This window comes from Pyricularia grisea (assembly GCF_004355905.1).
Source record: "Pyricularia grisea strain NI907 chromosome V map unlocalized Pyricularia_grisea_NI907_Scaffold_10, whole genome shotgun sequence".
Lineage (NCBI taxonomy): Eukaryota > Fungi > Ascomycota > Sordariomycetes > Magnaporthales > Pyriculariaceae > Pyricularia > Pyricularia grisea.
The window spans coordinates 1,090,438-1,104,080 of record NW_022156722.1 but is presented as its reverse complement, the minus strand read 5'-3'; the positions used below and the strand labels follow the sequence as shown (position 1 = coordinate 1,104,080).

The following is a 13,643-nucleotide window of genomic DNA, read 5'->3' as shown; positions in this document are numbered from 1 at the left end:
GATCTTCAATCTGTCTTCCATTGGCAAGATAATTGACTCCTGCTCCGTCAAGGTATATACTATTGTGCAAAGATACCTTAGGTAAGGTACCTAGGCAGGTAAGGTACGTAAGTAATCAGCCTCTTCTGTATGTTGGGATTCCCAACATCAAATTCTCCACGCCCACCCACACTTGCCATGTCCGCCCAATCCGCTATGCCGAGGCTCGGCTGGGATTTTCAACCTCAATCAAGTTGCAAGCCCGATCAACCACAGTTACATTCGCTTGGCAGCAGGGTTTCTTTTGCAGCGCCTCACTTTATTACGTAGGTACCTACCTAGTTACCGAGTATATAATAACGTTCACCGCAACCGAGCTCAAGCGCAGCGGCTTCTATGGCGAACTTCAGATACCAAACATAATTCTTTGATAGTTATATTTGCATGCACAACATCGGCAACAACTCGCATGATATAGTTCGGTACACGAGTTTGTTTCCCCAGGTTACTGTGTGCCTTGGTAATATACACGTTCGTTCCATACCTACTTATAAACTTAGATACATTACTCCTGCTTGGGCTCCTCGGCAACGTAATGCAGGTAAGCACCGAGCAGCTTGATACCCTCGATATAGTTCCGCTTGTCGAGCTTCTCATTGATGGAGTGGGCACCATCAGTGGAGCTACCCATGGGCAAGAGCAGAACGTTCTTGCCGGTAGCCTGCTCAAAAGTAAGGGTGACGGGAATGCTGCATTGATCATGTTAGTAAGTTTGAACTAGACAAGCTACACAATTCCGCAAACGACGAAAACAAACCCAAAGAGTAAAACTTACCTTCCACCCTCACGGGTAAAGTCAGGGGCGGTACCCCATACCCTCTCGACGGCCTTGGCAGCGGCGCTAAAGTTCCAGTGCTTGGGGCTGGCCACCCACCACTTTCCGCAGTGCTGAGCGTACACCTTGAGAGTGTTCTTGCTGTTCAGCTTGGCGAACTGCTCGTTGACGTACTTGTACACAAACTCGTTGGTCCTGTCGATCTCCATGTTGGGGACGGTGCGGATCGAGAACTTGCCGATGACCTTGGCCGGGATCACCGTCTTGGCACCGGGGGCGGAGAAGGCACCCTCGATACCGTGCAGCGACAGCGACGGGTACCTCCAGCGGCGCATGAGTGTCTTCTTCTTGTCGTCAAATATGGTCGTCTTGGAACCCAAAGACTCGTACAGGGTGTCCATAGTGAACGAGATGTTGTCGTACAGCGACTCCTCATCCGAGGTGACCGGAGCAACCTGGTCCATGATGCCTGGGATCTGAATGTTGCCATCCGTGTCGACCAGCGAACCCATCACGCGCACGAGGTCCGTCATGGGCTCCTGTGCGGTACCGCCAAACACACCAGAGTGAAGGTCAGCTCCGGGTCCGCTGACCTCGATGCTGTAGTAGTTCACGCCACGGAGACCATAGGTCAGGCAGGGCTTCTCGGTGCCGAGCCAGTAGTTGTCCGATATACAGACGGCATCGGCGTCCTTGAAGAACTTGGGTGCCTCGGCCACGATCAGGTCATCAAGACCCTCGGAGCCGTACTCCTCCATACCCTCAAAGCACATGAGCAGATTCACGGGGAAATCGACGCCGGCCTTCTGGTGCGCCTCAATGGCGTTGAGCCAACCGAGGACGGGTCCCTTGTCGTCCGTGCTACCACGGCCAAACATGCGGCCGTCCTCCCCGACGGTCAGCTCAAAAGGCTCCGTGGCCCAGCCGTCCGACAGCTCAGCAGGCTGGACGTCGTAGTGGCCGTAAACCAGGATGGTACGCTTGTTGGGGTCATTGCCGTAGCGGCCGAGGACTACAGGAGGGAGGTCGAGGTCGGGGTTGTCGGGCTGCTTGCCGAGCTCGCGGGTCTCGACGTGGGCGCCGAGCTTCTTGAGCTCGTCGACGAGGAAGTGGGCCATCCGTACGACATCGGGACGACGGGCAGCATCGGATGAGACGGAAGGAATGGCGACGGCGGCACGGAGACGCTCGATGAAGGCGTCCGACAGGGTGTCGACCTGGGAGAAGAAGGAGTCAAGCTGCGGCGCCATCTTGCGAGCTTGGTGTTTGCGGATGTTATCTGTGAGGTAGCTTCGACGTTGAGGTTGTATAGAGCAAAGATGTTGATGGAATTGCTGTGTTGATAGCCGCGACTGTACTTGTCTCGATCGGCTACTCGAGAGGGGAGAGGTTGAATAGGTGAAAAGTCTGGCCGAAGTAGGTTTCCTTATTAATGTCTGCTGTAGATAACAAGACCGTACCAGACGGCCCTGTAGAGCAGGTGTGCGGGGCATTACGAAGCAGCTTGGGCACTGCGGGCGGCATGCAGCGGCTTTCGAAGAGGGGCAATGTGCAAGTAACGGCCCATATGACACGCAGGAAGTCTGGTCTAATTTTTTACCGAGTCGAGACAAAAGTACCTTGGCTAGATAAAGTCACGTGGGTGGCAGGTTACCCAGCGAGAACTCGGTAATTGATTTTATTGCGATTCTCCTCGAACCATTTTAGTTTGTACTTTTATTTATGTTTTTTTCTTCTTTATTCTTGTGAATATTTGTGCAGAGTTTTCGTCCGCTTGTCTGGGTGAATGTACAATTAAATATTGTTGGCTCCAATGTATGTCGTTGTGTTGCTATAGTGCTAATTTCTTGGTAGAGTATGATGGGAGAATTTACAGGCTTCCAGGTATCATTCGGGTATCTTCCACCTTTACATATCAACCAAACAAAAACCAAAAACAAAGAACAATCCAGATATCCTAACCCTCGGGGTATCTTACAGTGAAATCCCCATACATAAATAGAAAGTAGTAAATCCGCAAAGAACATGAATACAAAACCCTGGTCGCCAGAAAATCAATTCAATCATCGCCTGGCTCTCGCAGCGTCAAGCTCCATCCGCGTCCTGGACAACCGAGCCGAGGCCTCCTCCTTTGCCCTCTTCCTGACGGCGCTCGTATGAGGATCCCAGGTCCCTGAGAACAGCTCATCACACTCATCCTCGTCCTCGGAGTCAAATTCTACCGAGTCGCGGGGCTGCTCGGACTGATCCATAACCACATCGTCGGCGGAGGTACCTTGGCCGCCGTCTTCCGCACCCCAATCCCGAAAGACCACCACGTGCGACGTCTCGAGGATGAACTTGCCGATCTTGTACCTTTGCGAAGGCTCCCTGGCGTCAATGTACTTCCAGCCGACCTTGATGCCGCACCGCAAACAGTTGATGTCAGCGACCACGTGCGCACCGGTAGATAGGCGACGAGACTCGGCGCGCCCGATGCTGACGTTGACCAGGTTCGCAGACTGGGTATCGGTGGCTGGACACGTCGGCGTCGGGCGCGATGATGGGGGCGCCACGAGGTAAGCCCGCCCGTGCCTCCCCGTGAAACCCTTGGAGACAACTTGGGAGTTGAATGCAAATTCCGTGGAGCAGTGCACGCAACGGAGGGTGGCAGTAGCCGGCGGCGCGATTGACGACGTCGCGGATTCGACCGAGGAGCTCAGCGAGGGCGGCGAGTCTACGTCGTTGTTTTCTGCTGCCGTCCGTCGTTGGCGGAAGGGTATGGTAATGGCTGGGAGTAGAAAAGACGGCCACAGTGACGAGGAGGGCCCGGGAAATGAGGACATGGCGAGCGGGGATTGGACTGTGTATGTTAGAGCTGGAGTATGAATCCACGCCCAGCTGCAAACTGTCTTGTATGTTGTGTTGATGATCCTGAATGAGAACCACAGCTTGAAGAAGACCAAGATCGCCAAAAAGAGCATGGAGCAGTAGATGGTGTTGGCGCCGGCCTAGAGTCGATCAAGAGACCGTCACGAGCCAAATCAAACGGCTCGATTTGGAAATATCAACAAAGAAAAAACAGAAAAAAAGAAGAAAAAAGAACGAATCAGCTACCAATGGATCTAGTATTTCTTTCTGCGTACTTCAAATTCCCTAGAGCACATTAATGTGAAATTCCACAAATACCATCCAGAAAAAGCATTGTCAATCGAATGGTTTCCCTTGAGCGGCCGTGGGGGATCTAGAGTGCATCAGATGTTGGTATGGTATCATGACCAGATCCGGCCCAAACTAGCCTAGACCGGACACATACCTACATGAATGGTCTAATGTAGGTCGATCGGCTCAGCTTCGTGGTAAGGTAAAGTACCTATGCAGCTGCACTAATTACCTACCTTACATTAGTACAGTACGTCCCCATCCATCAGGCCAGATCGGGCAGCATCCGACATCAAGGGTTGGGTTCGCACGCCGAAGGCTGCTGGTTTGTTTATCTGAGTATGGCAGTTGTGAGACGCATTGTACCAATTGCATCAAATCAAGTCTGGGGGGGATAATGCAAGTACTGTAGCGGTGGGGCCCAAGCTGTCACGAGGCTGCTTCGTGTGGGGTAAACTCAAATGTACTCATAGTAGATGTTCGAATTTGTACGACGGAATGCGGTACGAAACAAATGGAAACTCTGACGCGGAAAATAAAGCTACCACACCACTGAAGCAAGGTGCATCTTGTTGCTCCGGCCCGGTCAGAGAGCATTTAGTTTTGGACAAACAAACGTTACGTGTGGGTGGTTATACAAAACAAACCGGGAAAACGCAAGAAATACCAGTAAAAGCATTTTACTTTTGTCAGTAACTCACAACTCCGCATATTAACAGGATTTCCCTGTCATTCTTTGCTAAGCGAAAACCCGCGATCGGATCACATGTGCAGTCATCCCTTGAGGACCTTTACGTAACCCAACAAGGAATTCAGCAGGCTGTGACTGAACTGTTGAAGGAACACAAACATGCCAAGGCGTGACAGCAGACTTGGCCAAGAGACTGTTGCCAACAGACTGTAGCTGCAGCGTTTTCGACGAAGCAGATCTAGATTATCATTGAGTAGAGAAAGTAAAGAGAATATTAGTTCTAGAATAGGTCCAAAATGCAAGCCAGCATCGGCAACAAATGCCGGCAAACGTATCAGCGCTAGGCTGGATCTCAGTGCGACACCAATAGACCGGACATTTCAAAATCGCAAGCTCGGGTTCGCTGGTGAACTTTCTTTGTAACCACGGTGTAGGTAAGCTTCCACCAAACGTACAGAATCAAAAAGAAAAGAAATAAAAAAGAAATACAAGCCAGCCCAGTCAAACAAAATCGGGCACCACCCGTAGTCCATGCAAGAGGCTCGACGGTTTCGTCGGGCTCTTGGGACGAGCCAAGGCCAAATCTGTGGCTCCTAGCGTCCGCCACGTGCAGTGGTTCGTTCGTTGGAGAAGGAGAATACCGCAAACCCGATAAGGAGTGAGTCCCCCAAGGCGCTGCAACCTTTTTTTTTTTCTGCTAGGGGCGAGCCCCACCGTGCGTTAGTCGGTGTCCACTGGGAAACGCAGTGGCCACATGCCTATTAAAACTCTTTGGCTTTTCCCCCTCTGGCAACAAACGGTCTGTCTCAGACAAAAGGTGCTTTTACTCCATCCTCACACGCCCCGATCCAAAAGACGTTTGCTTACTAAATCCATCAAAACTTAACAAACGCAGCCACGCTTCGACCACAGGCCATTTCCGAACATTGATCTACCCCGAAACCGACCTTGCAATCAATTCAATCACCAATAACAAAGCGTCAACGCGATAAAAAAAAAACCCCCAATCTTTTCACCCCCGACGCCGACCGACTACGGTTCAATCTTGACCGCCTCAATACAATCACTTGATCCATCAAGGTGGCATACTACCGCAGCAATGGCGACAATGAAACAGGAAACGAATTACTGTAATAGTAGTTACGGCGAGGTGGCCGCTGCCCGTCAGGCGAATGTCCTTGCCAGCTGCTACCTCGTCGACAATGCCACTGCGTCCCTCAAGGGACTTCACTACTGCACTACCAGCGTTACCGGTACGCAGTCCAAGCTCCCAGTCCTACCCCTCCTGTTCATGTCGTTTGTTGTTGAGAAGCAATTCATCTAACTCACGCCATCGTCTTGCTGGCTTTCCTTACCACAGGGGCAGAGTGGTATTCCTGAGGTCCCTTCCTCAGGACTACCATCGCCACCGACAAGTCCCCCCCTCGCCGCTATCACGTCTGACAACAAGCTCGCTGTGACTCCCAAGTCCAAGCAGCGACGCGCCCAGTCGACGTCGACCAACAACGCCGGGCCCGGTGGCCTCGGCTCACCCCATCTCAGGCGAGGGGGGGCAACATCGCGCATCAGGGAAGAATGTGAGAGGTTCTTCTGCGAGACCATGTGGTCCTTGTTCCGGGATGAGCGGAACTCGGCGCCGCGTGGCTCCGGCCTGACGGGTGTCCATCAACAACAAGAACGACAAGTACAACTAGAACAACAGTGCTATCAGCTGGGCGGCGGCGGACGAGAGTCCAATGGTCAGCTGTGCACACCTCCGGACGAATATCCCTTCCCGGACCGCTTCGTGACGGCTAGCGGCGGACGAAATCCCCCCGGCCGCGTCACGGCCTGGCTGGAGCTTTGGGATTACGTCGGTGGTGCTGGTTTCCGGGGTTTCTTGGCGGAGGATGACGAGGGCGAGAAATCGGCCTTTATCTTCTTTGACCCCGGAGTCATGGGAAGGGATTTGAAATCAGCGTAAGTGTTTGATTTCCCTTGTCTCGGGATTCTTGCTGGTCTTGGTATCATAACCTACATGAACTGTCGGACTAACATCATTATAGGTTGGTTGCTGCCATTGAACTAGCCGACGGGCCGCTGGAATGCTCCCACCTCGTCGTGGCTATCGACCGATCAATACCTGAGAGGGATACCAGATCGCTCATGAAGGGCCTGCAATGGGCTGGCTTCTCACTCGCCAGCCTAGACCGGTGGGCCGGCGGCTCGCTGGACGTTACGAGCTCAAGGTGGCTCTTCATGGACTACGAGGTGTAACGGGCGGGAATTTATCTTTTTGGATAACGGTGACGCCATCATTTCTCCTTTTTTTGTCGGATCTTTTTTTTGGGAAGGCATTCTTTTTCTCTTGTTCTGAGAGCTTGAGGAAAGAACAAAGCCAGGGAGGCTGTCTTTTTGCGTGATATACTCTTTTTCTCTCTCTTCTGTTTCCTCTCTCAACATCATCAGCCTCATCGAGGTTCTCATCCATCAAGTCTCCTGTTGTGCTATTCTGCTGTCACACGGTGTACTATTTTCCGCTGTACAACAAAGACCATTTTTTTTGTCTATTCTTACGGGCGGGCACGGTTACACGTGAACGATACACAAAACAAAGCTGGAGGCCTTCTTCTCGCTGATGATAAATGATTGGACAGTTTCGGTATTTTATTTTCCTTTTTTTGGGTGTGTGGACTCTAGGGTATCTTAAAACAAATACTGCACATGGTACTACTCATTTTGCATCTTGTCATTCTCGCGTGATCCCCATCATGATGTGGCTCGCATTGCACAGCGTTGGAATCATTTGTCTAGGTCTAGTTCCGAACTATAAAAATCATGGGTGTAACTAGGTTTGTCCAGTAAAACACCCAGATCACCCCAAATACTAATCCAGACTCACAACTCCCCTTCAAATTGTCTCACCAGCAGTCCCTTGGCCGCCAGGTGATCCTTGACCTGTGTGACGGTGTACTCTCCGCGGTGGAAGATGCCAGCCCCGAGCGCGGCGTCGGTCGTGGTCTTTTCAAACACCTCCTCAAAGTGACCCGGGTTGCCGGCTCCGCTGCTGGCGATGACGGGGATCCTGACGGCGGCCTTGACCTGCGCGATGAGCTCCAGATCGAAGCCGCTGTTGGTTCCGTCCTTGTCGATGCAGTTGAGCAGGATCTCGCCGGCGCCCATGGCCTCGACGGCCTGCGTGAGCTCGACCACGTCGACGTCGCGCGTCTCGCGCCCGCCCTTGGCCGTGCACGCGTACCAGCAGTATCCCTCGCCCTCGGGACCCGGGAACGCGGTGCGGATGGTGGCGTGGCGCGTGGCTTCGGGCGAGGCCACGTAGACGCGCTTCGGGTCGACCGACACCACGACGGCCTGGTTGCCGTACGCGCGGCTGATCTGCTCGATGGCGGTGGTGCCGGACAGGACCTTGCCGGCGGCGTAATACTCCTCGGCCGCGGTCACGGCGTCGGACCCGATGCTGACCTTGTCGGCGCCGCTGCGGAAGTACATGCTCGCGACGTCGAGGGCGGAGACCTTGGTCCCGTCGACGTCGACCGTGTCGCGGATGCCGCCGCCGACGGTCAGGGGCACAAATACCGTCTCGGATGTGAGGCGGAGGACCTCCAGCATGGGCAGGTCGGCCAAGGGGCAGTCGCGGAAGGAGGTGATGTTGAGGAAGGTGACCTCGTCGGCGCCCTGCTCGTAGTACTTCTTGGCCAGATCGACCGGCTTGCCGAGGTTGCGGACGCCGCGGTCGGAAGACTTCTCACGGACGTCGTACTGGTCACCCTTGGTCACGACGAGGTCACCGGCGTCGTTGGTGCGCACGTCAAGGCATGCAATCACGCGGCGGGTCAGTCCTTCGGGGACGGGGTTTGGTGGCGCGACGACAGCCGATCCTAGTGAGGCAGCGCCGGAGGGGTCCAAAAAGGATCGGAGGACTCGCAGGCCGGCAACGCCACTCTTTTCGGGATGGAACTGCGTGACCAGGACGTTGCCGCGAGCGACTGCACCTACAAACGTCTCTTCCCCATACACTCCTGTTGCTACCGTCCATCCCTGTGCTTCAAGCTCGCCGGGGACATAGGGGTATTTATACGAGTGGACGTAGTAGTACTTGGAGGAGGGACGGAGGTCAAGGAGCGTCGATGGCTCGTTGCTGCTATTTGGCTGTGTGGTCGTAGTAATGGTAGCATCGTTCCAGCCGATGTGAGGTACGGCCTTGGTACTGTCGTTGAAGCGGTCCAACGATCCCTTGATCAGACCAAGACCGGGACATGCTGGGTCTTCCGACGAGCCGGAGAATATGGCTTGCATGCCGACACAGATTCCCATGAAGGACTTCCCATCGGCAATGTGCTTCTGGATGGCTGGTAGGAAGCCAGCCTTGGAAAGTTGGGAGAGGCAGTGGCCAAAGTGGCCTACGCCCGGCAGAATCAATTTCTACTTGGAAGTGTCAATTTCAGGCGTTGTAATTATGAATGGGTATTCACATACGAGGGGGAAAAACTTGATACGTACATCTGCCTTGGCAACCTCCTCTGGAGTTTTGACCCATTCCACTTCAAAACCGACCTTCTCGATGGCGTTGACCAGGCTACGAACATTGCCGGCAACATAGTCCAGCAAGTATACTTTGGGCATTTTAAATGAATCTTTTTATACCCCGCTTTGAGTTGTGTTTTTCCTCGCCCTGTTTTTTTTTTCTCTCCGCTATTCAGAGAGGAAAATATAGTTTACTAGATTGAAAATATGTATCGGGTTGATGAAAGGAGTGTGTATGAATCACTGCAGCAGTAAGTATATAAATAAACGACTGTGGCCTGAGTGAGTCAGGATGCAGTAGCAAAGAAGAAAAAAAAAAAAAAAAAAAAAAAAAGTCGTCGATTTGGTATGGATCTTTTCCTGTAGCTTGACGTTATGCGCCGCGGGGTGAGCCGCCGATAAAGCGCTTGCAAGTGTTGGAATTGCGCGATAAGCCCTTCAAGGTCGCAGATGCAGTGCAGCATCGATCCCTGTTGGATCCACTGCAGGGACTATTTTATTTCTTCTTTGTGGAGTCGATTCAGTGGGGTACAAGATGGAAATATTGCGGCAAAACCACATGCAGCTACTTCTTCAAGTTCTTCATACTTACAAACCCAGGTACGAACTCGACAATTGAACTTTCCCACCTACCTCTACACAAAGATGCTAATACGGCCAAATCCGGCCCAGCAGCCTCTCCCGCCATGAGGTATCCTCAACCAAGAGCCACGTACTGGTTAAGCTGCAATCGATTGCCTCTGCGCGTACTTTTATAGCCTCACAAACTCTGGAATGATGGTCGATTCCGAATCACGCCCTCTACTAGTCGGGCGAGGGCTGGGTGACACTGGAGCGGAAATCCTGGGTCCGAAGATTGAGACGACTGCACCTCGACCGGGTGACTTTGATGACGATTCAGATTGGGAGTATGAATACTCTGCCACCGAAACAGAGGTACGCCCCAATGTACCAACCTTGCTTCGCTGTCGCAACCCGAAAACTGACAATTACTTGTTTGCCCATCACCAGACATACTACCTGACTGTCGATCTATCCACTCCAGACTTCACTGCGCGCAACGATGACCAAATCGTCCACAATACCAGGGGCGGATACCGGACCTGGTTCAATCCATTGTCGGAGAAGCCCGACATCAGTGCCATGTTTGGCGAGGGTGGTGATAACGAAGGGCAGGTCGCAAAGAACACTGTCGAAGCTGCTAGCAATCCAAGGACCAGCAGTAGTCAAGGTCGGGGTAACGACGAGGACGAAGATGATAACAGTGAGGATGATGATGACGACGACGAGGACGACGCAGACGAAGGGCGCAGGGACAATGCAGATCCTCAGCAGCTCGGCGCAACAGGTGCGAGCAGCGATGTAGGATCCGGGAAAGGCGGAAGTGTAGGGATATCACGCCCTGTCAAACGGAAAAGGAAGAGCAAGAAAGAGGACAAGCCTCTCCAGATACAAATTATGGACCTGCACTCAGAGCAACCCATCATCTCGCACAAGGGCATGGTGTTCAAGGGCTGTTGGTCGAGAAACATTGGAACAGAGCTCGTCTTCACAACACCACTGGAGGATGACGGCAATACCACCGTAGAATCAGACCACCCCCGCATCGTCGACCATGACCAAGCAAACCTGGCACCCGAGTTCCGCGAGAAACGGACGGGCTCCGATACCGCCTCGCTGCCGGGCCACCAGTCCTCAGACAAAACCCTTCCTTACCTCGCAGCAGTCCCAGGGGCCACCCTCCTGGCAGCGTCCTCAGCGCGCCTGCAGTGCCAGCCCATCTCGATCCAGAACCGATCCCTCCCGGAGCAGCGCACCGAAGCGCACCGGCTCGCGCGCTCTGCCAACAACTTTGTCATCCACATCACCGACGACCTGACGGGGTCCCGCAAGCCGCAGGGCCGGTTCCTGGAGCAGCTCATGGCCATCAAGCGGAAGCGCGGCGAGACTGACGAGGTCACGGTTGTCACTACCGAAAACCCCGACGACGCGGTCGACGACGACTCGGAGGAGGACTTTGAGCGCGAGAAGAAGGAGCGCAAGAAGCTGGACGGGCAAGCTAGGCTGATGAGGAAGAAGATGGATCCGCAGACAAAAGGTCCCGGTCGCGGCGTTGGATACAAGCCTAGGATCAGGAGGAACAAGGCGGGCGCGAGGAGGCGGAAGGAGGAGGCGGCTGCTCTCTCTTCTGGTGGGCCATCTACTCCGACGCCTGTCTCTTGGCCTCAGGGGTATGAGCAGCTGAGCGTGACGGCTGAACCAGGACCATCGCAAACACTTCCTGGTTGAAGGATGCATCGTACTAGATTGACGCCTGCAAGGATCGGACAGTTGATTGTCACCTATGAGATCCAAACTATTTCTCACAGCAGCATGAACATATGCAACACGTTTACTATATTCAACGATACCCACATCGCATGAAATCCGGAGTTATGTAAGGTTTTGGTAGAAAACACAAATAGCCATAATATGATTGATGATCATTAAGGGGTATCACAACCACATATTGTGCAATAACCAATTATTTTCCATACGCCGCATACTGAATGCCAAGGCAAAAAACATGTAGCTATCTCTTTTTTTTTAATCTTCCGGATAAACTCCCCAACGCCACCCAGTCCAACCAATAAAATGCCAACCCAATATGAAGAAAGAAAAAAAAAAGTCAAACAAGAATGTTCATGCAAAGTGAATGCCTTCAGCGTTGAACGCAGCCAACAACCTCAAAAAGTCGTTCTGGTCGCACTTGTTGGCACGCTGCTCAGCCAAGTCCGTGTCATTGAGGACCTTTTCGATTTTCGACCTGACCAGCTCGCCAACCTTTGTCTTTTTCCTCTTGCTCGGCGTCTTGGCCACGGGAGCCGGGGCCTTTTCCTTGAAGAATTCCGGAACGTCATCATCATCACCACCGCCCTCACCAGCATCGTCATCCACATCCATGATGCCACCCCACTCTCCGTCGTCCGCCTCCATCTCGACGTCTCCATCCGCCGTCTCGACGACGCTCTCGTCGACGGGTATGTCGTTCATGGTGCACCAGACCTTGTAGTTGCGCTCGGCCATGGCGAGGACCTCCTTGACGCCGAGGAAGGATGCGTGCAGGGTCTTGTTCTTGCGGTTGAAGCACACGCGCAGCATGCCGTCCCACTCTTCCCACGACACGTTTGGTCGCTCGCGGCCGAGCTTGGGCTCGATGCGCACGACTGATGATTCGACCTGCGGTGGGGGTTTGAAGTTGGCCTTGCCGACCTTCATGATGTGTGTGACTTTGGAAAAGAGCTGGACGTTGACGGACTGTTTTGGAGACGACATGTCAGTAAAAGAGCAAGCATATAGTGATGCAAGGTTTGGCCAAGGTAGTCCTGTAACAATTGATGCGCAACAATAAGGAATGCGAAAGAGGACCAAAAAAAACCCACCAATCGCGAATAGAGCGCCTCCCCGGGCCTGGCCGTCAACCTCGACGAGAACTCCCTCTGAAACATGAGCACCATGCACCTAGGCGGGTTTGGCAGCGCCAGCATCTTGAAGACCAACGGACTGGAGATCTGGTAAGGGGTGTTGCTGATGAGGACGTCGAACGGCGGCAGGTCGGCCTTGATGACGTCTCCCAGTATGACCTCGAGCTTCCTCTGCTCCGGCTTGCCCTGGACGCGCTTGGTGAGCTCGGCACCCATGCGCGGGTCCAGCTCGACGGCGATGAGCTTCTGCGCCCGCTCCAGGATCTTGACCGACAGGTTGCCGGTTCCCGGTCCGACCTCGAGCACCGTGTCCGTCGGCCGCAGGTACGCCTTCTTGACGATCTCCTCGGCTATGCCTGGGTTCTTGAGGATGTGTTGGCCGTAGTCCTTTTTGAACCGAAACACATTGTTCTTGCTGGGCGCTGCTGCCGCCGCTGCCGCGGCGTTGTTGCCGCCTTTTCGGTCGTAGGGTGAGCTGGACGCGGTGCCCGCCCGTCGGGGCGTCTTGACTTTGCCCATTGTCGGGCTGTGTGGTTTGGGAGACGCAAGGTGGGGGGGTTGATCTTGCGTGGGAAAATGTGTTTCCGAGTGTACAAGAGCGCAAACTTTTTGGAGCGAGTAAGGCACCTAGTTTTCTCGAAAGTAAATCGTCCGTATGTGTAAAGGGTGGTTGTGCCGTCGAGGAATGCGCTTGAACTTTTGCCGGCGAGAAAAAGTTTTGGCGGTGTCGCGCGGCACCATTCACATAGCAAGCTTGACCCCGCAGTTCACAAACGGGGGTGCAGGCATTAAATTCACAAACGCGCTAGGAGCAAAACCCCCCCAAAATCCCCAACGTCACTTCATTAACCCTAACCTGAATTATGTACATAGAAATTCAAACAAACGCTGCCTTGAATGCCAGCTACCTGATCTAGGTACAGGTATGATGGTGCTTATGCTAATAATAATTAATATGGTAAAATTGATATAGTATGAGAGCAGTCAGAAAGCTCTTCTAATGAACTCA

At 53.3% G+C, this 13,643-nt stretch overlaps 6 protein-coding genes across 6 annotated transcripts; 2 read left to right on the top strand and 4 right to left on the bottom strand.

Moving 5' to 3' along the window:
- Positions 1 to 285: 285 nt before the first annotated feature.
- PgNI_11838 (uncharacterized protein) lies at positions 286 to 2,356 on the bottom strand. Its single transcript, XM_031131800.1, has 2 exons — positions 815 to 2,356; positions 286 to 728 (listed from the first exon to the last, which is right to left on the bottom strand). The coding sequence occupies exons 1-2, from the start codon at positions 2,305 to 2,307 to the stop codon at positions 545 to 547; spliced, it is 1,677 nt and encodes a 558-aa protein (XP_030976551.1). The 5' UTR covers positions 2,308 to 2,356; the 3' UTR covers positions 286 to 544.
- Positions 2,357 to 2,877: 521 nt separating this feature from the next.
- Positions 2,878 to 3,639, bottom strand: PgNI_11837 (uncharacterized protein; the record flags this gene model as incomplete). Its single annotated transcript, XM_031131799.1, has 1 exon — positions 2,878 to 3,639. One exon carries the CDS (start codon positions 3,637 to 3,639, stop codon positions 2,878 to 2,880), a length of 762 nt encoding a protein of 253 aa, XP_030976579.1.
- Positions 3,640 to 5,745: 2,106 nt separating this feature from the next.
- PgNI_11836 (uncharacterized protein) lies at positions 5,746 to 6,902 on the top strand (the record flags this gene model as incomplete). The annotated part of the gene is made up of 3 exons (XM_031131798.1): positions 5,746 to 5,919; positions 6,007 to 6,605; positions 6,692 to 6,902. 3 exons carry the CDS (start codon positions 5,746 to 5,748, stop codon positions 6,900 to 6,902), a joined length of 984 nt encoding a protein of 327 aa, XP_030976550.1.
- Positions 6,903 to 7,523: 621 nt separating this feature from the next.
- PgNI_11835 (uncharacterized protein) lies at positions 7,524 to 9,269 on the bottom strand (the record flags this gene model as incomplete). Its single annotated transcript, XM_031131797.1, has 2 exons — positions 7,524 to 9,068; positions 9,147 to 9,269. 2 exons carry the CDS (start codon positions 9,267 to 9,269, stop codon positions 7,524 to 7,526), a joined length of 1,668 nt encoding a protein of 555 aa, XP_030976578.1.
- A 505-nt stretch (positions 9,270 to 9,774) lies between these two features.
- On the top strand, positions 9,775 to 11,639 carry PgNI_11834 (uncharacterized protein). Its single transcript, XM_031131796.1, has 2 exons — positions 9,775 to 10,106; positions 10,182 to 11,639. Exons 1-2 carry the CDS (start codon positions 9,945 to 9,947, stop codon positions 11,457 to 11,459), a joined length of 1,440 nt encoding a protein of 479 aa, XP_030976549.1. The 5' UTR covers positions 9,775 to 9,944; the 3' UTR covers positions 11,460 to 11,639.
- Positions 11,640 to 11,673: 34 nt separating this feature from the next.
- Positions 11,674 to 13,350, bottom strand: PgNI_11833 (uncharacterized protein). The gene is made up of 2 exons (XM_031131795.1): positions 12,593 to 13,350; positions 11,674 to 12,467 (listed from the first exon to the last, which is right to left on the bottom strand). The coding sequence occupies exons 1-2, from the start codon at positions 13,151 to 13,153 to the stop codon at positions 11,853 to 11,855; spliced, it is 1,176 nt and encodes a 391-aa protein (XP_030976577.1). The 5' UTR covers positions 13,154 to 13,350; the 3' UTR covers positions 11,674 to 11,852.
- Positions 13,351 to 13,643: the final 293 nt, after the last annotated feature.